Here is a 24,927-nt window from a genome sequence, read left to right on the forward strand (position 1 = left end):
GAAAAAGTTTTAATTGAGTCCAGAATGTCATTGCGCAGAAATGGTCAGTAAGCACTGTAACTTCCCTCTAATTGCCTGCTATAGAGAAAAAACTATTCATACTTCTTTCCTACTGATCTACTTAATGTTCGTAGCAAGGACTATAATTTATAAAACATCAACAGTTTTTTTGTTTTGTTTTGTTTTCCATTTGGTCACTGTTTCCCACATAATTAACAATATTCCTCATGTTTATTGGCCTTTTTAGGATTGGCAAGAAATCCTGTCTCTGTACCAGGCTGATAATACATATTTGGGTGAGTGTGTTGTGTGCCTCGCTCTGTCTCAGTTTAACCTAAAATAAACTGCAATTTTGAGCACTTTGTGTGTCCATTTTCCCCAGGGGAGTGTGGCAGTCTCTTGGTGCGCAGTGTGACTTATGAGATCCCTGCTCTAAGGAAGCAGATATCTCGCTGCCAGCAGTTGGTCGTGGAGAGCGAGCGACGGGCTGAAGAGTGCCTGCATGGAGCAGCAGAACAACGGGAGCAGTATCACAGCAGCTGCAAGCGCTATGGGATCAATGTGAGGCTCTCTAAATACTCTGTCCATTCCATTTAATAAAGGTTCTTCTTCTCTCCTGATTCTAGGAAATGGGCATAAAGGGCAAGTCTATAGACACATCTCCAATTTGTATTTATTTATTTATATCTGGTTCTTGAAACTATTTGATAAAACCAGAGTCTCAGACACCCATAGCCTGTGAGTAACTGAGAGTGCACAGAAAATAAAAGTACACTTCCTGCATTAAGTGAGTACTGTCCTACCCGGACAACAGAGATAGGCTGGATGAGCTGGAGGCAGGTTAGCCCAGTGCTTTCTGACTATCATGTTGTTTAGATAATACAGAAGTGTAATTTCCTCTTTCTCTGTGCATCAGATGATGGGTCGGCTGTGAGTACTTGGAAAACGTCTGAAATTGTCAAACCACTCCAGAGCAGTCTGACAAAAACTACTTGAAAATGCCTATTGGTATATGGCTCCATAACCACAAGCTATAGCTGTTATGGTGCTTGGGGCACCTGTTTGTTGGTTATTGCATGCATCCATTTACAATGCTTTAGTAAAACTAGCTATTGTTTATAGAAGAAAAATAAATTTATTTTCTCCTAGTTTTGCGGTCCCCTCAGTCTACTGCACTGAATGGACAGTTTTGACAAACACATCATCTACCTTATAGAAAATTGCTTGACCTGTTTATAAGGAAGCTGAATATGACATCTTCCAGGGAGACTCACCAGTCTACTGCCATTATAGATTAATTGTTAAATCAATCAAAATCTAGCTTTCAGTATTAGTACTTTTTTTTATTGATAGGGAAGACTTCTACGCCTTCCTTCTCCCTTTTTTAAAATGAGGATTTATTTGAGTTCATCTAGAGTTGTGACCTTCTATGTATACTTTTTCACCTAGTCTTTCTTCTTTACTGAACAGGAACCCAAATTGCTGCACATATTCTAAAGATGATTCCTCTCTCCACAGGGAGAAGATGTACGCAAGGAGCTTCTGTTTTTGGTTCGTGATGTCCCATCTCTCCTGAGACGAGTTGGAGCAGACGCTGCAGCACTTTTGCCTGCTATCCAGCTGTACCAGGCCTGTGTGAGCTTTGTTTGCGAAAGGTGAGACTTCGGTATATGGCAAGGGATTTAACAAGTGGAATGCTTTTATCTTGGCACATATCTTTTTTTTTTCTTAATGCCAAAATTATCCGGCACACACAAATTCCCAAAACAGCAATTTTATTTGGAACTCTCCAGCAACATTTCAGCCACAATAAAGGCAATTATCAAGATAGGAATGTTCTAAAACTATATTACCGTAATAAAACAAAATATATACAAATTGGCATAAAGTGTTGGAACTAAAACTTGGATGGATTTCTTAAATTGTTATTTCATATATACTATCATAACATTTGTGCTTCATTTAGTTGGCACCTAGAACTGGGGGGTGAATCAGGACAACACACTTTGATTTTTAGAAATATTTCTTCTGGATAGACGTGTCATACTAGCAGTTGTAGAGCAAAGGAGAAAAATAGTAATATGGATGATTATGGTAACTAATAAAAATCTGATTGGAAACAGAAATAACGTGAAGAACTAGCTAATGGCTTCTCCAGTCATTTGAAGTAATACTTGGTAATGCAATACACTCCATTTCTATTCTCAGTTCATCAGATCAGGCTGTCCCACTCCTCCGGCATGTGCAAGAACGTGGAGACACCACTGTCTATGAGTGGCATGTTGGAGAAGTTCCAGAGAGAGTGGAGCGGCCAGAGATTGAGGAACCAGAGATTTCTCAATCTCCAGACAATGGAGAAGTGAGTGCGAAGGCCATCAGACAACAAAATAAGTCGTTTTTCTCAATGTGTTTACAGCCCATTCTCCATTTTTTTTCAGATTGACTGGGGTGATTTGGGGGGGCAAACTGCGGATACGGGTATTGTACTGGAAGACCCAGGAAGTGGCGATATAGACTGGGGTATTACAGCAGATTCAGAGGTAAGGAGCTGATTGTGTCTCTAAAGGAGCTTTAATGATGAAAGATTTTTATTTAATGTAAAGAGGTAAATTATATTTCCACATTCACTAACCATATTTCACCCTTATATTCCATATTTCATGCTCACCGGCCATGCTACTGCACCTCAGTTTTTGTTTTTGTCATCCATATTTGTCATAAGTTACCATCATTTCCTATTTTTCAGCAAGATTTATTCTAAATTGTTCCCTTTTGCCATATTTCCTTAAAAGTAGCATTTTGTTGAACTGTGTTAAACACTCTCAGTACATTTTTATGTAGTTATTTTAGTGCAAAGAACCTGTCCCTGTAAATGTGATAAATGTAAACATTGCTGTTTGCAAGAAATTGCAATGTTTACACCTGTCAGTCAGAATTACTTGAGTAGCTGTCAGTCAGACAGCCACTAGAGGCACTTCCTTGTGAAGACTTTAAATAACTGAAAGCTTTCATGTTCAGCATCTCATTGCTTCTCGTGTAGAGGCATCCGATTTGGCTGAGCGTGTCAATTGTAGATTATGCTAGCTTTAGTGTACCTAGAATCTTAATTTTATTAATGACAGGAGGCGAATATTTGCTTAAGTCTCTCTTTACTAGAACTCCACAGCAGCAAAACACCAGAGAGTAAACAACCAATCAGAAAACAGTAAGGAGCTCATATAACTCCCTTCCCAACATTCCATTTCCTCTTTCGAGCTGCGATAACAGAACACAGTCAAAAGAAAAAGCAAACATAACAAAACAATAATAGTCCGATTCTGACAGAAACAACGACTCTCTTAGGAATCTTCAACCGAATCGAAAACTTGGACGTGAGCTCAGTCTGGGACCTTTATACTGAAACGAGATAAACGGAATCGAAAATTGTGATTAGCCAACGAAAGGTACGCAGAAAAACATGCAGCCACCCAGTGCAAAATCATAGTGAACACCACCAAGTCTACAGATCCCGCCCAAGTACAAGAGAAACGCATCGAACAAAATAACCACAATGAACACTGACCAGAGACATATTCCTTTATTAATATAAAACTATCATACAATAAACACACAAGGGTCGGGAATACAAAGGGTGGGAAATATTCGCCTCCTGTCATTAATAAAATTAAGATTATAGGTACACTAAAGCTAGCATAATCTACAATTTTATAACATGACAGGAGGCTTCATATTTGCAGTTTCAACGCTCAGCCAGCAAGGCAAAAGCTGCATGTTCCGTAGGTCTGAAGTAAAACTGTCGAAATATGTCTTCTCGAGACCAGTCTGCTGAACGTAGAATATCGGCCAGGGAAGCACCCGCTACCAGGGCTCCCGAAGCCGCCGCGCCCCTCACAGAATGAGCGCCAAAGGAGGAGTCCACGCCGGCCAACAACAAAAGCCATCTGATCCAACGAGCCAAGGTAATGGCAGAAACCGGCTTATGTGGCCGTACATAAGATATCAACAGTTGTCCAGATTGAGAAACTCGAAGTGGGGCCGTAACCGCCACATATCGAGACAAAGCAGAAACCACACAGAGTTTAGGAGCTTCTCGAAAAAAGGTATAGAAAACGGCAGAGGAGTCGGATTTGGTACGTCTCGACACCGAAAAGGTCACCCCCTCTGGAGAAAAGGTGAAAGCGTTAAAATCAAAAGCCCGGACGTCGGAAACTCTACGAAAGGATACCAGGCATAAGAGAAGAGTGAACTTGGCCGACAACTGACGTAGAGAAAGTTCCTGATTCTCCGGCCATGCTTAAATAAAATCCAAAACCCGGTGTACACCCCAGAGTGATGTATACTTAGGAGTCGGTGGACGTGCCAGTCTGATTCCTCGCAATAGTCTACAAACCAATGGATCTTGTCCAACTGGCGTCCCCTGAAGGGGCACATGAGCCGCTGAAATGGCCGATCTGGCAACGTTAACGGAGCGATATGACCTCCCTTGATCGAAGAGGTGTGAAAGGAAATTCAGCACGCTGGATACAGGTGCCGTAAAGGGATCGATACTCCGTTCCATGCACCAACGACACCAAATGTTCCAGGCGGACATAACATCTCCTCGTTCCCGGGGCCCACGAGTCCCAGAGGAGGTTTCCAGCTGAGCTCGATAACTCATCGACATTCCAGGTACCCCGGAAAGAGTCCAAGCCACCAAGTGAAGATGGCCCTCCAGTACGAGGGAGTGATGGTTGCCCCGAGGATCCGACAGGAGAAAATGCGGGGCCTGGAGAAGAAGCGGGTCCTGATATGACAGTTCCAGTAATTCCGGGAACCAAGCTTGACCCTGCCACAGAGGTGTCAACGATATCTGTAGAAGGGTCCTGGAGATCATGGTGAACGGCGGAAATGCATAGTGAACAACAATAAAAGAAAACCGCGCCCTTATTATGATACGGACATACGTACTCAAGTCCTTTTGGCCTTACAATTCCAACGGTATACCTCAAAAAAAAGAGAAATATACAGAATAATAGTGTAACCCTGTGGGTAATGCATATTATGCGGAAATGCATAGGCTCCCTGCGCCGGCCAGTCTTTTTTTTTTTTTTTTTAGAAATAATTTTTCTTTTTATTACTTATTCTTCTTCCATACAAAAACAATAATTGTACTTAATTATATGTAACAGTCTTCAATATATCGACAAAAAAAAGTACAATTAATACAAAAACATACATTACATCAACTTGCATGCCGAGTAAAGAGCAAAGGAGCAAAGGGAGATCTTCTATTTCAGCACGGAACCTCTATGTCACATCGAGATCTTATACAAATTATCTACAATTTAAGCTTTTCTTTCCAAAAGGTGCTATAGTCTTTGGCTTTCAAGTCTTTACCATGAAACTTATCTAATTGGGATTCCATCTCAAGTTGGTACTTAACTTGAGATAAGAGTTTATCTACACAAAAGGGTAGTGAATTTTTCCAATTCCTAGCTATTATGATTTTTACAGCTATCATAAAATGGATATAGATAGTAAAATCTTTCTGAGATAAGGAATCAATATTTAAGTGTAAAATAGCATTTTCTGGGCCTTTAGGTATAGTTTTAGAAATACATTTCCATAATACCAAAAGTTTCCTGCCAAAAGTTTCTTACAATCTCACAGTCCCACCAAATATGTAAGTAAGAGCCCACTTGTCGTTTACATCTCCAACATAATGGTGAAGTCGAGCTGTACATATTGGCCACTCTGGTGGGAACAAAATACCATCTGTTTATTACTTTATATGTTGTTTCCAGTAAATTCAGGCAATGAATACTTCTGGCTGTTTTAAATATAATCGTACACCAATCTTCCCTAGTAATTCTTATTTTTAATTCTTTCTCCCATTTTTGCACAGAAGTAATAACAGGGGGTGCATCAGACTTTAGAATGGCTTTCATTGCTAAGGCAGAGACACTATTTGCTCTTTTGTTGTTTAATAGGAGACATATCATCTTAGCCCCAGCTTGTAAATTGTGATCAATCTTTTGATTTAAAACATTTTTTAATCTCAGGTACGTAAATAGTTCTTTGTTAGGTAGCTTAAATTCCTGTTTCAATTGTGGAAAAGGTTTAATTTTATCCTTTACGAACAACTGGTCTGTCTGAACAATACCACTCGTGACCCAGCATTTTAAATTCAGGTCTGTTACGTAATATGGTATTATTTCAATTTTAAGAGTTATGGGAATTTTAGTTTCCAAATTACACTTCCTTTTTATAGTATACCAAATTTCTAGTATTGAGTCTATGCATGTATTTGTTGTTCTTATAGATCGTACTTTAGGATCAGCAGAGCTATACCATAGCAGAGAACTTAAATCACAAACCTGGCAGATCTCTCTTTCTAGAATATACCAGCCCTCATTCTTAACACTTTCCAACTGGGTTCGATAAACATGGAAAAACCCGTTTGCCAAATATATGTCATTAATGGTCGGAAAACCCAGACCTCCTGCTTTAATTTTTTGTGCCAGAAGTAGTTTATTTAGTCTGGGTCTCTTATTTTTCCAAATAAAATTGGTAACCGAATTCTGAACCAGTTCAAGCCATGGTCTAGGTATCTTTATGGGCAGCATTCGGAACATATATGCCCATTTAGGAAAAAGATATGCCTTTATTAAGTTCATTCTACCCCACCACGAGATTTCTATTTTTTTCCATTTATTTAGGGCTTTTGTCATATCTCTAAATTTACTCAAGAAATTAATCTGCATTAAATCTGTAAGATCTTTTGTCAAAATTATCCCTAAATATGGGATATTATTCTTAGCCCATTTAAAATTGTAAGAGTCTTGTAAATGGGTCCTAGTGCGCCGGCCAGTCTTGAAAAAAAGCATGCACTGCTGCGCACATCGGATCCGGAAGCCAGCTGAAGTAATTCGAGATCTGGAAATTCGTCCTGGACGCGAACAGATCCACCGTGAAAGGGCCCCTCTGACGTGCCACTTCGAGAAAGAACGGTCGATGTAGACGCCAATCGCTGGCATCCCTCCAGTGTCTGGAAAACCAGTCCGCCGTCAGGTTCGACACACCCGGAAGATATTCTGCCTGGAGAGTGATATTGCGTTGAAGGCAGAAGTTGTAAATCTCCTTCGTCACCTCCATCAGCACCCGTGACCGTGCTCCTCCCAGGCGGTTGATTTACTGCACCGCTGACACATTGTCCATTCTCAGCAGGATGCAGCAATCCGACATGTGACCCGCAAGGCTCCGTATTGCAAAGGAGCCGGCAATCATTTCCAGGCAGTTGATGTGATACGCAGCCTCTGCGTTCGACCAGGGGCCTCCCGTGGATGCGGTCGCGCAGGTCGCTCCCCAGCCCCATAGGCTCGCATCCGATTCCAGGACAAAGTCCGGGGTCGGACCGAAAATTGCCTTGCCGTTCCAGGCTGACATATGTAAGCCACCAACGAAGTTCGGTATTGACTTCTTGTGTGATGGGAATCAGTTGGTCGTATGAGGGCTTCCTGCGTAGGAAGCGTGCCTTCAGGCGTTGCATGGCTCTGTAATGAAGGGGACCTGGGTAGATGGCTTGGATCGAAGCGGACAGTAGGCCTACCACTCGTGCTAGGACCCTGAGCGGAATCTTCTCTTGACGTAAGATCCGGCGAATCTCTTTCCGAATGGCCGAAACTTTGGCTTGCGGGAGGTGTAGGATGCATTGAGTCGCATAGATTTCGAACCCCAAGAATTGAACCACTTGTGTCGGTGTGAGGGCCGACTTCTCTTGGTTGACTACAAACCCCAGGGATTCGAACAAGGAGACCGCGTAGAGCGTCTGAGATTTCAGCCTGGAGGCGTCCTCGCAGAAAAGAAGCAAATCGTCCAGGTATATCAGGCACCGAATGCCCCTGGAGCATGTTACAGGTTTCAGCAGTTTGGTGAAACACCAAGGTGCCGAGCTGAGGCCGAAGGGTAGGCAGGTGAATTGGCATGGCTTCCCTTTCCAGTTGAAGCGGAGGAAACGTTGACATCCTGTTGCCCATGGCACCGAAAGGTAAGCGTCTTTCAGGTCCAAACGAGTGAACCAATCCCCTGGGCGCAATAAGTCTCGTAGAAGATGAATGCACTCCATCTTGAAGTGCTGGTAGGAGATGAAGGCGTTCAGGTTCCTCAGATTTATGATCGGGCGTAAATCTCCCGTCTTTTTCCTGACTAGGAAAATCGAGCTGTAGAAACCTCCGTCGTCTGGCGCCCACTGAACTGCCCCTTTGTCGAAAAGGGCCTGAATTTCGGCGTCTATCAAGGTCTGCATTGCTCTGGACGACACTGGAGTCGAGGGGGGCACCTCCTGGACAGGGGGTGAATGGAAGTCTATGACGTAACCTTTGGCCGTTTGGAGCACCCAACCATCCGAAGAAATGTCCCGCCACCTGTCGAGACAAAAACGCAACCTGCCGGCATGCAAAAAACTGGGAGGAAACTGTGTTGTAACATGTCTCACCTGCGGGAAGTCTGCCTCTACCGCGTGACCGGTTCCCTCTGCCACGGTACGACCTCTGGGAGCTGAAGGACCCAGGATGGTAGCTGGGAAAGAAGGACGGTGTCCGGGATCCTCGTTGGCTCGATGGCCAGAAGCGTCTGGAGGCACGACCCCGCTGCCTTCCAGCCCTGCCAAAAACCCGAGAGGTGTGAGAGCGGAACACCCTCTTCATGGAGGATTGTGCCTTATTCAGGGTGGCATAGAGGTTGACGTGCCTCTGGAGCTCTTTGATGAAGGGCTCTCCAAATAGTAGCCCTTTGGCCGACGGTCCCAGTTCTTTGGACCCTAGGTCAGATAACTTGGCGTCCATGCGCATAAGGACCGACTTCCTCCGTTCCGTGCACAATGCCACGTTAGAGTTGCCCAGCAGGCAAATGGAGCGCAACGCCCATTCTCTAATGGCTGCAGTGTCCAGGGGGGAACCCTGCGAAACAGCCTCGTCCGCCAAGGAAAGGATCCGTGCCAGCGGCCCCAACATGTCAAGCACCTTATCTTGTGCCAGGCGGAGACTGCGTTCGATCCCTTTCTTGGGATCGCGCCCGGTATGTGTCAAATAGGTGGAGACCGGGGGGCGGGGCCTGGCTGCTGGCTGAACAGGACGCAGGGTGATGGAGCTCCTCAACCCTACAGCCTTTTTCGGTACAAAAAGGGCAATTAACCCCAAAAAATCGCCTAGCAAGGACATACCTAGACTCAAACGCAAACAGACAACATATAGGCGTGAAAACCAGATTGCGGATCATGCCCGTGGTGAAGAGGGCACCTTGCGGCCTACCAACAGATACCGGGCGGGAGACGCGGCCGGTCTCCCACCCACCACTCGACTCGCAGGCAGCCCGAGTCTCGCTTACCCCCCCTCTGGGCCGGTGGGGGTTATCCCGGCCCCCGCAGGGACACACACTGAGGTCCTACCGGATCATTATGAGCTTCCCATACGAAACTCAAAATGCGGTGCAGTGGCGTCCAAGATGGCGGATGCGGCTGCAACTCAAATAGCAACGCAGCCTCGGGACGACCTCACCGACCCAATCGCCCAATTTGAAGCGCGACTGGACGCAGCTTTTAAAAAATTCTGGACCGACCTCATGAAGCGCATGTATAGAGCGCCCCCAGCAACGTCGCCACGGGTGAGATCGCAGACACTCAGCGGGAAGAGGCGCGAGAGACCCCCAAAAGGCAACCCGACCACATTAAAGGCACAACTCGTTACCTTGCGCCCTCCCGGGCCTAGAGCCAACCGGGGATCACCCCCAAAGCACAAACCACACTTGCAGAAGGGAACAATATGCCACGATCAACGCGGAAAAGCTCTCTACAATCTCCCGGCTGCGAAGAATTGGGCCTCAAGGAGGACCCAAGTTCGTGGCACCATAGTGCAGGCTCTGAAACAGGCCTGGGGCAAGGGGAATACCTCGCTCACAATAACCAGCATGGCTCACCACAGCACTCACCTAAACGACACCCAGCATCGAACACCGACCTTCCAGAAGGTACAAAGAGACACAGCCACATCTCCCAACCACAAGAGGTGCATGCAGAAGGTCGGAGTCGGATGAATCCACACAACCCTGAGGCAGAGTCGGAAACCCCCTACTATTGAGGACGCGATCGTGCTCTCAGATAAATGTTTTGACTCTACTGTACCTCTACTTTCCTTGTCGCCTTCTAAACTTCAATCTGAGAAACCAGAAGATCACTCAGAGACTGGCTCCCACGACCGTTGCAGACACCGTATAGTTTTCGTTTATGATGTTTATGTTACTTTTTCCCCGTACTTCATTTAATGCAAACCATTGTCTCATACTGACAGTACTTTAAAATAACCTAAATTGCAAACGACAGTGGGGATGGGAAATCCGTTTATGGTTTTGTTTCTGTTTTTTGTTTTTTTTTTCTCTACGAGCCCCATATGCGTGTATTACCTGCGAGCTAGACACATAACCCATAAGCTTCCCATTGTTAACATGTAAAGACTCATAGAATTACTTCCAACTCAAAAACTGGCCGCCAGCACCCAGTAGAGCGACAGGTATTGCTTAGCATTTAAATTGCGTTGTGTATTTTCAGCCTCTCTTCGCAGCTAACTAGGCAGATAACTCCTCATTATGTTTCAAGTTCACAAGTTTAGGGGCGCCCTTTTGCGCCTGAGAATATTAAAGCGACATCCCACCTCCATGGTTGAATAGAAAGGCTAAGCTTGCATTTAGAAACAAAATGTGCAAATGCTCTGAAGGACCTTTCCAACCTTTCTAAGCATGTTTAGCGAGTGTTTAGCAACCTACCATCACCTACCATACGTCTCCTAAGCATGAATATCTTGATGTTATAAAGTAATTTGAAACAAAAAGTGCAGTGAAGCAGACATGTAATGTACTCTACCAGTTAATATTTTCTGTTACCAAATGCAATGTCTCTGTTACTCTGTAAGATTTGCAAAGCACTACAAAAATAAAGAATTAAAAAAATAAAAAATAGGTGGAGACCATCGTGTCGAATTCGGGCGTCATAGCGACCTTATCTGGTAAGGTGGGCCTAGGGCACTCAGCTCTCAATATCTTCCGAACTGCCCCATCGAGGGGTCTACGGACCCAGTAGTGAACCTGGGCCAGATGTTCGGGCAGGGACCACTCAGGAGACCTGGGGTGTCGGATGGTGCGCGGGTCGAACAGGGGTTCACCCGTTGAGTCCAGGAACACGTCCTCCCCAACAGAGGATTGCAGGTGTAACGAGGTATCGCCACCCGCGTCCTGTTGATGACCTGACCCCTCCGGGTCTTCCTCGCCCCAACCCCCTTCGTCCTCTGAGGGGGATTGATCCGCCCGCCATTCATCCAGTACGGATAGGGGTGCGGGTAGGGTGAACTCTTCATCCTCCTCTGGGAAATAGCGTGCACGTGTCGGAGATGCAGTGTTTGTCCGCCTGGGTCTCTTTGCAGGAGCCTTACCCTTTCGGGTATTCGGCTCAGGGCCTTCACCCTTCCAGCAGCGCTTGGAAGCGCGTGCTTGGTCTCTGTCCGGTGAGTCGGAACCGGAATCTATCAGCGCGCGCTGATACATCCCTATCTTGGGACGACCGAGGTAGTGTGCGCAAAAGCGCTTTCTCCACCGAAGCGGCCACAGCCGCGTTAATCATGGCCTGCAGGCTCTCTTGGGTTGGAGCGTCCATATCGTGACCGTAGTGTGACCCTGGGGGTAGAAATGACATGCGTCACCCAGTTATAACGGCAGCAAAGTGTACGAAGACAATGTAATAGTGGACCCCAGAATAAAATTCCCCTGTGTAATAGCTTAGGGGTACTGTCAGAGCAGGCCCGACAGAGAGCACAGACAGCACGGGCCAATCTTATGGGCACAGACAAAGCAGGCCAATCTTATGGGCACAGACAAAGCAGGCCAATCTTATGGGCACAGACAAAGCAGGCCAATCTTATGGGCACAGACAAAGCAGGCCAATCTTATGGGCACAGACAAAGCAGGCCAATCTTATGGGCACAGACAAAGCAGGCCAATCTTATGGGCACAGACAAAGCAGGCCAGTCATAGGTCACGTACAGCGCAGGTCGGCATAGGGGTACATAGAAAGCAGGTCAGTGATAGGGCCCATGCACTGCAGGTCAGTGATAGGGCCCATGCACTGCAGGTCAGTGACAGAGCACAAGCAGCGCAGGCCAGTGATAGGGCACATGCAGCGCAGGCCAGTGATAGGGTACACATAAAGCAGGCCAGTGACAAGGGCACCGACAGCGCAGGCCAGGTCACCACAGTAAGTGTAAGGTGTAGAAAAAGGGGTCACTTTTTTTGGAATGGAGCTCCAGATAGTCAAATAGGCATAAGTGTGTTATATGGGGCTAATGCAAGCACATATAATCTAGTTTGTACCCCAGCATACAGAAACCCTGAGCATGCTGCACATGAAAGGGTTACACAGAAGAAAAAAGAAGTGCCAACACAGGTACTTTCATGTAGGGGGGAAGGGGTGTTCCCAGACCGGCAGAAAACCTGATTAGGCAGGTCTCAGACCGCGGTCTGACTGAGGCAGGGAACCCCTCAGTGCGTCCCCCTTTATGTGGCACTCTAACGAGCAGGAGAGGGAGCGTGCGAGTAGTGCTCCCTCCTCCCCTCGGCGGACACACGCGGTCCGCGGAATGACCCGCGATCGGCGGCCACATGTAGGAGCTCCGGTCGTCGGGAAAAAACGCTCACGTGCGCACCCCGCGACCGGAGGCAAAGAAAAATACACCGGGACCGCTGGAGACGTACACCGCGGTCCTGCGGGCTCAGGGGGATCAGAGGAGGCAGCAAACGGCCAGCCTCTCAAAACCCCCGAGCAGCACAAAAACCCCAAGTATGAACGGGGAAAGACAGACAGACAGAGGGGACAGTAAAAGGGATCGAGCCCCCAAAGGGAGAAGGACAAGGTCTTACAAGTAGGAAAAGTTGGAAATATAGGTATATCCCCTAAGGGAAAAAAACAGTCCCCAAGGCAATAAAAGCAATATAGACAAATACCAATCAAATAACAATGAAATCCAAAGCCACCAACTAATATTAGCAGGAGGCAGTGGTACTCTGACCTGTTACTGATGCGGAGCAGCAAAGAAAGAGGAAATGGAATGTTGGGAAGGGAGTTATATGAGCTCCTTACTGTTTTCTGATTAGTTGTTTACTCTCTGGTGTTTTGCTGCTGTGGAGTTCTAGTAAAGAGAGACTTAAGCAAATATGAAGCCTCCTGTCATGTTATAAAATTCTTGGGCATGTGCCATAAAGCACCAATGCTGCACTATGATAAGCACTGGATTGTTCCAAGATCATCCATCAGTATGATATCAGAATAGGTTAAAGGGACACTATAGTCACCTAAACAACTTTAGGTTAATGAAGCAGTTTGGGTGTATAGAACATGCCCCTGCAGCCTCACTGCTCAATCCTCTGCCATTTAGGAGTTAAATCCCTTTCTTTATGAACCCTAGTCACACCTCCCTGCATGTGACTTGCACAGCCTTCCATAAACACTTCATGTAAAGAGAGCCCTATTTAGGCTTTCTTTATTGCAAGTTCTGTTTAATTAAGATTTTCTTATCCCCTGCTATGTTAATAGCTTGCTAGACCCTGCAAGAGCCTCCTGTATGTGATTAAAGTTCAATTTAGACATTGAGATACAATTATTTAAGGTAAATTACATCTGTTTGAAAGTGAAACCAGTATTTTATTTCATGCAGGCTCTGTCAATCATAGCCAGGGGAGGTGTGGCTAGAGCTGCATAAACAGAAACAAAGTGATTTAACTCCTAAAGGATAGTGAATTGAGCAGTGAAAATGCAGGGGAATGATCTATACACTAAAACTGCTTTATTTAGCTAAAGTAATTTAGGTGACTATAGTGTTCCTTTAAGGGTCTGCAGTGGCTAGACTGAGACTGAGATGGCGTTTATTAAAAGGTGATTTTAACTTCTTTGTTTTAATTGGGGCCAATAATCTAAACTAGCAGAGGAACACTCTAACATTATAAATAAATATATTTATTAAAGGAATTCTATAATGTTAGGAATACAACGTTGTATTTTTTACACTTTATTTCCCTCTGACATCCACCCTCGCTTGGAAAGGGTTCTTTTGACACTTATCCATTTCCAGTGCTGATTTCCTTTTGTGCTGGTTCAGCGCTCTGCCTCCTCCGACGTCATCTGACTAATGCACGAGCACAGAGCATGAGGATGTTCAGTGTCTGTTAGGCGTCCAAAAGTTGCCTAACCACCAGGAAGTGGCAGTCTTCGTCCTGAAATTTAACCACTGCAGTTTCTCAAAAAAATTACATTGCAGGTCTAAGGGGGATAGGGACACTGCACCCCGACCACTGCAATGAGCTGTAGTGTCCCTTTAATGACATTACATTAGAGTCCTTAATCATCTTGAGTCATCTTTCAACTTATATTAATATGTTATCATGCAACTAAGGCTAAGTAACATTTCATTTACCATAAGTCATATCCATTTTCCATATTGCATCCACACTTATTGCAGCAAGTCACAACCATTTCTTAGTTTATAGTGTCACAGCACACACCACTAAACTGTAAATGAAAACGCATAACATTTTTATGTACATTTTAATATAATACACTTTAAAGGAAAATTATAGTGGTAGGAAAACAAATTTGTTTTCCTAAGGGCTCTGGCTCCCTATAGTCCCTCCACTACCATGTGGTGCATAAAGGGGTTTTTAACCCCTGCTATCACTTACCTGATTGCAGTGCCGACCGTCAGTGCTGGCTCAGGCTCTGCCGCCGTCAGCTAATGGAGAGACCTAATGTGCAAGCGCCATGCTTGCATAAGGACTTTTCCCATAGGGGATTTTGGGGTATGCTGCATGTCCTCATGCATAGCGTGAGGACGTCCAGCATCAGGCAACCAAAAGTTGCCTAAAACCTGAAATTCCCCTGGTAGACAGCCACTAGAGGTGGTGTTAACATTTCAATGTAATTATTGTAGTTTATGAATAACTTCAATAATTAAAATTGCAGCGTTACACTGCATCCAGACCACTTCACTGAGCTGTGTGCCTATAGTGTCCCTTCCCCACCTGTAGATTAATCCTCAGTGTTGGACTTCTAGATCAGTGGCATACAATTCTAAGTAAAGTATTGAGTGACAGGGGAAAGCAGGAGAATCTTTCTACTAGGTGGTTCTCATGTGACTGGTCACTGTGATATTACTTTAGCAAGCGTTTCTCAATCTTGTAGGTTGTGTACCGGACACGGTGATAACAATGTGCCTAGACTGAAGCCACGATGTTGGCATCCATGGCGAGAATTGCTCTGATTATATACTGTGGCCCTGATAGCAAAGATATTGTTATATCCTCTTATTTTGTTTACTGGTTTAACAAGGACTAAAGGTGCTTATTTTTCACTACTGTCAGCCATTTCTATCTGCATATCCAAGGAGCAGAGGAAGAGGAAACTTTACAATTGTTACTGTATTCTACTGCTATATCAAATGAAAGCATGGGAAATGTATACTACTTGACAAAGGCATACGAGTGTTGGGGGTATGGGAATTAGGGGCTCTGTATGAAGACCATGTATGATGCTTTTTGCTGCCTGTGGATCCTGCTGTTGATCAAAAGAACACTTTAAAATATATCAACATGTATAATAAACACAAAAGATTTATCAAAGTTAGAGGGTGTGACAATGTAGGAAATTCTAGATCAGGCATAGGCAACCTTCGGCATTCCAGATGTTTTGGACTACACCTCCCAAAATGCTTTGCCAGCATTATGGGTGTAAGAGCATTATGAGGGATGTAGTCCACAACATCTGGAGTGCCAAAGGTTGCCTATCGTTGTTTCTAGATCATGGATGTAGTGGCTGCCTAGCAGATGTGTCAGGGGTTCATTTGAAAGATAAATTAATGTAAGGTTCAGTCTAACTACAAACACATAAAAATAATCAAAGTCAAAGTCTAACTACAAACACATAAAAATAATCAAAATGCAAAACTCAAGAACATTTTGCCACAAATAACCATTTAATAGGCACTTTATAATAAAATGGTGGACACCAGGTCACTCTGATTTATTTATTTTTTGTTCAGTGTTGTGTCTTACATATTTTACGCTTATTTTATTATTGAAGCAGGGATGGGGATTCCTATCACCTGAAGGCTGGGCAGAACGTTTTTTTTTTTTACTCCCTTTAGTTCTGCTACGCAATCCAGTGGACTAATATAGGGGCACAGTGCTGGGTCAGGGCGAGTGTACTTTGCACCTTGGCTTCATTACAGTTCTTCACTCACTAATGAGCACCGGACCACGAGGGAACGATTACTGTGGTTTGCAATTGATGGAGGTGCAAACCACATTCTCCCACACCAGGGTGTCCAGGCCGCTGTGCCTTCCACCTGAGCTGTCCTCCTCCTGTCAGCATTGGGGGATCAGGCTCAGCAGCAGCATTTGTGATCTGCTCACTGTTGGGCATCCTGCTTTAACTCACGATCCTAGTGCTCACTCCCACCGTTCCCCCTTAAAAAAAGTCCTCATCCTGGAATATTATCCCTGTTGGACCACCAAAGATTATTAACCCCTGCTGTGTCACCAGGGAATTTTAACCCCCATTGGACCACCAGGGAATTTAAACCACCGCAGGCCTCCTCCCTGCAGGAAATAAAAGCAGGAGAGGGGCAAAACACACAGCCCTAACCTCTCACACAACATTACACACAGACTACCTAAACCCACACATGTTACACTCAGCCAGTGCACACCACACACATTACACACAGTCAACAAACCCCCCAAATATTACACATAGCGAGCGCATACCACACACTCACATACAAAACACAGCAAGCACACACCAGATGTAATGGATCACCTGGCACCCCGACTGGGTACCTCCGTTGAAGGATGCTCCTAGCGCTTACAGAGGGCTCCAAGCGCTCCGCCAGACACCACAACCACTGTAGACCCCACGAACCGCCGCAGCTTGGTTGGGGTCTCGCCGTCTCTTACCCACCCTGGACCTACGACCAGGCTCCAGGTTCCAGTGGGTGAACCTCTCCTCCAAGAGAGTGAAGCAGGAACAAGCTCTTACAAGAGCTTAGAAGTGATTAGCAGGAGAATATGCAGAGCATAGCAATCCCTTGTAGTGATATAGCGATTCCCCCAATAAGAGACAGGAGATTGAGGGTGAAGTAGAACTCATGTTTAATGGCAGGTACTCTGCTTTTATGCAGTGCTCCCCTGCAAGAGAGATGCCCACAGTCAATTAGGCATTAACCAATCAAATATCGGTTACATCCCACATATTCCCTCCCCTCTGCTTGGGAGATAATTGAGTTTCTTACTGTATCTACTCAATTATCTCCATGCTAAAACTTATACATTTTTATAACTTTAAAACTATACATTCAATCTACATAAAAATTCATTAATAATCAGCATACTTTACTTACACACATATCCAAAATTCAGCCAATTCCATCCAGGGGTTAAAGAGTTAGCTAGAAGTCCTTTATGACAGACCGCAAGCACATTTTCATGCCCAAAACAGTTCCATGGATTTGGGCTGTGCGGTCGGTCTATTTTACAACGAGAAAATGACTAAGTCCCATTCGAACGAGCGTTCGAATCTTCGAACGGAACTTAGTCTCCAGCGGTGTTCGTGCAATTGGGTAGCCGGAAACAGTTCCATAGATTTGGCTGCACACACCGCTGACCGCGTTCGAATAAGTTAAAATGGCCGCCGCCACGTGTTCGTTTGTCGAATGGCGGCCACTTCGACGACTTCGGCACTTCGACTGCATTCAAAGTGCCAGTTCAAAAGTTGCAACACTGCTCCAAAGTATCCAAAGGGCCAGGAACAGCATACAAAAATCCATTATGCCCAAATGTAGTTCGTAAAGGGCAATACATCCCAGGGCCATAGTCGTAGGGCAGGAGGCTGGCAAACAGGCCCCTCCAAAAACCAGTGGCGAGGTTACTTTCGCCACACCAGACACCCTAAACACTGCCAGCACACTGAGGTAGGATGTCTAATTAAAATTATTTTGTGGGTCAAGACAAGTAGCTTGTCATGACGAACAAGTGGATTGGGTTACAACGTTAGTCACATTGTAACCCAATATTTATTTTTAAATCTCCACATTGTCGCAGAAAGTTGTTTTTTGTTTGTTTTTATTAAAAATGTCTCTTGTTTTTTCATTTGCACCTAGTACAGTGTACTTTTTTAATGCTAGAATTTCTTGCATGCTAAACACATTGACGTCTTTAGACAAGCAATTGGCATACGGTAGGGGCAGTTGATTCTAATGTCCGGTTCTGTATTTGCAGATAGAGGGAGCAGACACTATAGTCTGGGACAGCGAAGATGTGCCAGCTGCTGAAATAATCACAGTGGTCGAAGCAGGAAATGACGGTGGGCGATGGGTAGCAGGAGAATGAAAAAATGCCTGCACTTTTTAGTCATTGCAAACGATGTATCTCAATTCTAATTTAATCAGAAGACATGCACATTACCATATGCATGCTGCTCCTGTTCTCCCTGCTTACACTGTCTGATACTTCTCCTCTGTTGTTACTGGCTCATGCATTACTTCACCTCCTTCTGGTTACAGTGCGTGAACAATTGTGTTTTCTCCCAGGGGACAATTGCTAACCCTTTGTCTCAATTCTCCCTGGTGATACTAACTAACCCTTTGTTTTAGATCCTTCGTTTTTCCCTTGTGACATTTGCAATTTCTTCTCCAATTTCTCCTTGATAACATTGGCAAACCTTTTGTGTCATTTCTTCCTGTGACCCTGGCAAACCCTTTGCCTATCAGTGAGTCATAGTGACTTAACAGACAGAATTAATAGGAGATAATAATAATAAACTAGTTGTTTATTACAAGCTCCTAGACTGAATGCAGTGCCTAAAGAGAGACAACATGGCAAAAGAGTAGTCAGGATCAAACTGAGGTCAAAGATATACAGTATACTCAGAGTTGATAAACCAAGTCAGTCAAAAGTTTCAGAGAACAGAAAAAAATGAGAGTAAGCCGGGTAAAGTACAAACAAATATATAGAATGCATGTGTTGTGGGAAATTAAAATACATGGTGTACCAGCGTGCTGCTTCAGAATTATTGCAGTTTGACACCAGATACCAGAAGATCCCTCACAAGAAGCCTTTTGTTGATTCAAACCTGCACTACACCTCCTGTTGTAATGTTAAGGAGGCGTAGTGATTCATCATGCAGTGTAACAGAATCTGGCGTAACCGCGTCCTGCATCATAATTGTTGTCAATAAGGCATGAAATACTTTGCTTGTAGCCAGTTGTACAGTACTATTTCTCCCTGGCTAACCCTTTATTGCTTTTCTCCCACTTAACATCTACCAATACTTTGCCTAATTTCTTTATGATAGAACTGCCTAGTGCTCTGTATTGAATCTCCCTGCTGACATTGACGGTTACAAAGTCCCTATGTCTCTATTCTCACTTGTTACATCTGTCCTTTGTCTCAGTTGTTTGTCTTCATTCTTACCAGATCCATTTGTACAGGTTCTCCCTGATTGCTTTGGTTGCTTATTTCTCTATTATTTCTCCCTGGTCCTATGTCTAGTGACATTTGCTAATTCTGTGTCTGTATTTTCCCTGGTTACACTGGCTAATTGTACATCTCTATTCTGTCTAATGACCCTGGCCAACACTCTGTCTTTATTATCCCTGGTAACATTGTTTAAACCTTGGCCTCAATTCTCCTTCATTTCTTCCACCATTCCCCTTAGTGGCACTGGTCAATACGTTCTTAACCTTCTCATTAACACAATTTGCACTGTGTAAGATTGGATGTCTCTTTCTTTTTCCCAGTCCCAATAGGTGTGGCTCGTGGATCAGATGCTCTCACCGTTCTAGAAAATACAGAGACTCGTAATCAATTTGTGGATGAATTAATGGAGGTTATTATTTGGTTGTTTGAGTGCACTTTCTCCTTTGCCATTATTCTAATCATTATTTTATGTATAATTTCTCTCACCTTGTTTTCACATTTACATATCCTCTAATCTAGACTTTGGGCTCTATGCTATTCTCAGTAACCAGACCTTCTTTCCACCAATTATCCATCTTTTCTCCCAACTTCTACATTTCTTCCTTCCAGTCTTCCCATCCTCTCTCAACATTTTCACTTATTTTTTTTTTCAGCCTTTCCATCCTATTTTTATCTCCTTCACCTATTTCTTCCAACCTTTCAGTCCCCTCTTTCTACTCCCTATAATCTCTTAGAGCATTTCCAATATTTCTTTCAGCTCTTTAATATCTGTCTTCCACCCTTCCAGTATTGTTTCCAAGATAGTTCCTCTAGTTCTAACATCGATTCCTTGTACTGCTCCTCGACTCACCCCTTTGGTGTAGCAATAATAAACAAAACTGATCTGATGTTGTAATGAAGTGAATGTTTGCAAGACTAACTTGAAGTGTCCCCCGAAATGTTTACAGATGTGTCCCAAATGTTTCCTAAATTTGCAGCAATTTTTCTTCAAAGTATTTTCCTAGAACAAGAATATACTAATGTTATTAGATAATCTCGATTACACCCTAAATGCTTTTCTAATGCTAGTCCTTTTTATCTCACAGTTGGAGGTCTTCTTATCCCAGTGGCTTCAGGGCCTGGATAGTGACACAGACATTGTGACTGTTACACAATTTCAGTCTGCTCCATCCATTCTCCATGGACAGTCTCGGCAAAAAATTGAATCTATGTTATCGGTTGTACAAGATCTAATTGGCCGACTCACAGATGTACGAATAAGACACCTTTTTCTTATACTTGCATCTCCCCGGTGAGTGCACCCTACATTGTGCTCTTTGGTTTATAATATATTCTTGTATAAATGTATGCATACAATATACATATATACAATATTATTGTATACATATTATATATTCTTGTATACATATTAGACACTCACCATTTATGATTTATGAGACTTCTATCAATGCTCATGGAACATCTGTTCTAGGTATGTGGATCGTGTGACAGATCTGCTGCGTCAGCGCCTGAGGCAGGCCGAGCTCTTGGAGAGAAAAAGTGAAGCATGGGTGGAGAGAGGCAAGGCGGCGCAGGAGGAGAGGCTAACTCTAGAGCCCAAGCTGCTTCTTATACAAGAAAGAAGCAAGGAGCTACAAGGGCAGGTGAGAAATGAATGAAGGAAAATGAATAAAAATAATCTGGAGAGGTTCTCCAGGAACAGAGTCAACATGCAAGGGCTGGAGTGTCTACTTATATCATAAGTGCAAGTGGGTCCCAACCGTTTCCTCACTGGACACCAGCAGTTCAAGTCTTGTCACTGTACCCACCAGGAAAACAATTAAGCAATGCCTAAATCTTAAATCATTAGTGTACCTTGAGGAGTGGGGTAGGAATAGAGGGCACACAGAGAGACAAAGGAGAACCAAAGAACAGTGGGGGGGGGGGGGGGGAGGGAGCAGCAGGGGAGAACAAAATAAATTTGAAATGGGTGTGGAGTCTAGTCTGCTAGTGCTCTAAAAGGTGTATGATAAGTGGTGAGCCCCGTTTTAGATATAATGGAGTAGCTGAGAGGTCGTATGGCAGATGACAGCTGAGAGAGTGGAAAATTGTTCCAGAATATGATTGTATTATTCTTTATAGTTGTGCAGAGAACACTTGTAAGGTGGGTTACATAAACACCAGGAAGAATCTTCTCACCTGTTCCTTCATTTTGTTTTCAGATTGAAGCAGACTTATCCCGGAGGTATAATAACCGTCCTGTGAAAATGATTGGAACTGGCCTTTGAACTTTCCTCTCTCACCTCATACTGAGGTTTGATTATCAGATATTAAAACATTATTTTGATAGTATATAGGAATCTTTTATGCCAATAATAAAGACACCTAACATCATGCGTCACAGTTTCCATTTTTCTCTTTTTCTCATTGTCTCTCTCTTTCTATAATTTCTTTCCTCCCCCTCTCATCTTGGTCACCCTGTGGGTGACACATGCCTTTCTTCTCTGTTCTTTTCCCTCGTATCATATCACACTGGGTGATACACGCCTTTCCCCTCTTCCGAGCTCCCTAATTACATCCCATCAGAATGACGAGTGACCTGTCATTGCTCATTATTCTGGCTGCTCGTTATCTCAGCTCTAGGGGGGAGCTGCACCCTCCAGCCGGACACTGAGTGATGGCATCTATTAATCAGCATCTCCACAGAGCCGTACCTGTGAACACCACCATTTTGTAGTGCGTGCAGCATTGACAATGGGTGGGTGCCTTGTGAGACTCTCTCTGTGTGTCCGTCAGAGAGGAAAAACTTTAAAGTGTTTAAAGTGTCGAAAATGGGGAAGAAATTATGGGCTTTAATATTAAGTGTTTCTGTGCTGATAGATCCTAGCAGGAAAGGGTTAATGGACTGCCATAGTGCTTGCAACGGGCAAATAAAGAGATATGGTGATCCTTATATCAGTGTGCAAAAAAAGGTAATTGTGTCAACTGCTGCCTCTGTCAGTAAAAAGAGATCAATATGTTTCTTATGCTGGTTACTGGCAAGCTGTGCTGTTGGTCAATGGCAGAATAGTGAATTAAAGATTTTCATAGAATTTGCATTTGAAAGTGACATGTAAACTGGTTCCTGAAATAGAAGGGGTTAATTGAGGTGCACATTGATCACACTCAAATACATAAAGGGAATCAACACAGTAAAGGAGAGTATATGTAAAAGAAGAAAAACTTAGACATAGTCTTAAATTAGAGGGACAAAGGTTTAAAAATAATATCCGGAAGTTTTACTTTACTGAGAGGGTAGTGGATGCATGGATTAGCTTTCCAGCTGAAGTGGTAGACGTTAACACAGTGAAGGAGTTTAAGCATGCGTGGGATAGGCATAAGGCTATCCTAGACTTAACATAAGGCCAGGGACTAATGAAAGTATTTAGAAAATTGGGCAGACTAGATGGGCCGAATGGTTCTTATCTGCCATCACATTCTATGTTTCTACTTCTGGCACTCAGTGGACTAAGGAAAACTCATTGTTTCTTGCAGTGGATAGTTGATTTATGTGGAACATTCAAGGCTGAAGATGAATTATTAAAATTAATATATTAATTTACCTTTTACCAAGGGACAGACTCACCACTACGCCTAATTATAGCCTCATAATGTGCTTTTAAATGAGCTTGTTTAATTGTGTCTGATGCTGCATTAGTCATTATTGGTACCATCCTCTGGCTGTGGATGATGAGATTTGTACTCCAACAACAGTGGGAGTGCTGCAGTTTCCTGGCACTAATTCTGATTCTTATTCTGTTTTTTCCCTCCACCCTTGTCAAAGTTACATTAAACATATTTATGTCATCACTGAATAGCACACAGACCATGAAGACAGATGTACACATAAATTGGTAAGTCACTTCGAATATTTATGGCAGATTAGTGAAAGCCAGTTACAGCCCCTGTGCTCCTGCAAAACCACCGATGTTTGATTATGGATATTGGATAAGCTCAACTTGATCTAAACAATATTTGATTTTAGCCATTCCTTTTTTTATTATGGATTAGACAAACTCATTCTGTTACCATGGACTCCAAGAGTCCTTTCCATAATTTAGACACCTTTTAAGACTGTGTTCCGAATATTTGTGTATGGGTCCATTGTTTCTCCAGTCCCATCATATTTCAGTTTGTATTCTTATTACCCAACATGCCCCTGTGTTGTGTTTCCTGGAGGTTGTCAGTTGTGTCTGACAATCCTTGTGTCCCTCTGCACAGGATGCAGTGCTTTTTCAGCTGGCGTACGCAATATAATTACCAATTAGGACTTGGTCCATCTGCTCCTGTGTGACACAGGGTCCCCCTGTCCCTTAATTAAACGTCTGGTGAGTTCCTCACTCAATTAGCTGATCTGCGGCACACAGTAGAGACCCCTTATCATCGTGTTCTGCGTGTGCCTTGTGTATTGCGTGGATTGTGTATTTGTCTGTACTGGGTTAATGTGTCACTCTGCCAGAACCACACAGCACCCTCTCTGTGATTGCAATAACACCACATGCTTGTTTCTTCGTGCTATTTACAATTTATCCAGCCCCTTTCCTGCACGCCTCTGCTTGTATATTTTTTCTGCCAGTTCTCAGTCTATCAAGGTTATTCACTAAAGGGTTTATTCACTAAACACAAAATTGTAGTGAACTGAAATCTAGTTGCAAAATTCAGACTAAAATAGGCAAATTGCAACAGTATTCGCACTTTGAATTTCCACCAGTTTTCACTTTCGTGTAGTTTTTCATTCTCAATGCCACACCTTTCAGACGTTTGTCTTTCCTACACAGTGCGGTACCCTTCCCTTTCATCTTATCAGTCGACATTCTACTCTTCTCTCTGGGTTCCATATCACTGCTAGAGAATGGCAATAAAAAAGCCAGCGTGATTAATTATTGGCTTTTCTGCTATTCTGTTGCCAGAGCAAAACTACCTTAACGCCTGAGTGAAATCTCTACTCTGGAAATATATGCAGTTTTATTGTCTGTGAACTGCTGTATCAGGAAAACCATCCAATAACTGCAAAAAAATTTAAAGGGTGCCGTATCGGTTCAGTAAAGAACTTTATCTTGTTATCCAACTTCATTAATTAACTCTATAAATCCCACGATCACCAAAGCACCAAACTAGCCAACTGCACTGACAGGACTAAATAAAATATAGGAGTGTGGGGTTCACCGAACTCTCACAAAAAATAGAGAATCCCCTCTTATCCTTTACTCTAGGGAGTGGAAGTAAAAAACAAGCTGGTGTCCTCAGAAAACCTGAGTTGCTTGGTTCTGTTGGTATCTGGTTCTGTTCAAGCATTGATAACTAGTTCAGGCATGGGGCCTCCTAAACTTGAGTGATTAACATCAGTTCATGAAAATATTATTCATT

General features: G+C 43.7%; 1 protein-coding gene across 2 annotated transcripts in view; it reads left to right on the forward strand.

Annotated features, from left to right (window-relative positions):
* The window catches only part of CDK5RAP3 (CDK5 regulatory subunit associated protein 3), a 42,774-nt gene extending 20,866 nt beyond the window's left edge, over positions 1-21,908 (forward strand). For both annotated transcript variants that reach the window (XM_063458855.1, XM_063458856.1), the window contains exons 5-14: positions 248-296; positions 383-561; positions 1,519-1,655; positions 2,209-2,359; positions 2,439-2,540; positions 18,343-18,427; positions 19,863-19,951; positions 20,628-20,833; positions 21,014-21,185; positions 21,744-21,908. In XM_063458855.1, the coding sequence (XP_063314925.1) occupies positions 248-296; positions 383-561; positions 1,519-1,655; positions 2,209-2,359; positions 2,439-2,540; positions 18,343-18,427; positions 19,863-19,951; positions 20,628-20,833; positions 21,014-21,185; positions 21,744-21,809 (1,236 nt within the window). In that variant the 3' untranslated portion in view covers positions 21,810-21,908. The remainder of the gene's footprint in view (positions 1-247; positions 297-382; positions 562-1,518; positions 1,656-2,208; positions 2,360-2,438; positions 2,541-18,342; positions 18,428-19,862; positions 19,952-20,627; positions 20,834-21,013; positions 21,186-21,743) is intronic.
* Positions 21,909-24,927: the final 3,019 nt, after the last annotated feature.

This window comes from Pelobates fuscus, chromosome 6, assembly GCF_036172605.1.
Source record: "Pelobates fuscus isolate aPelFus1 chromosome 6, aPelFus1.pri, whole genome shotgun sequence".
NCBI lineage: Eukaryota > Metazoa > Chordata > Amphibia > Anura > Pelobatidae > Pelobates > Pelobates fuscus.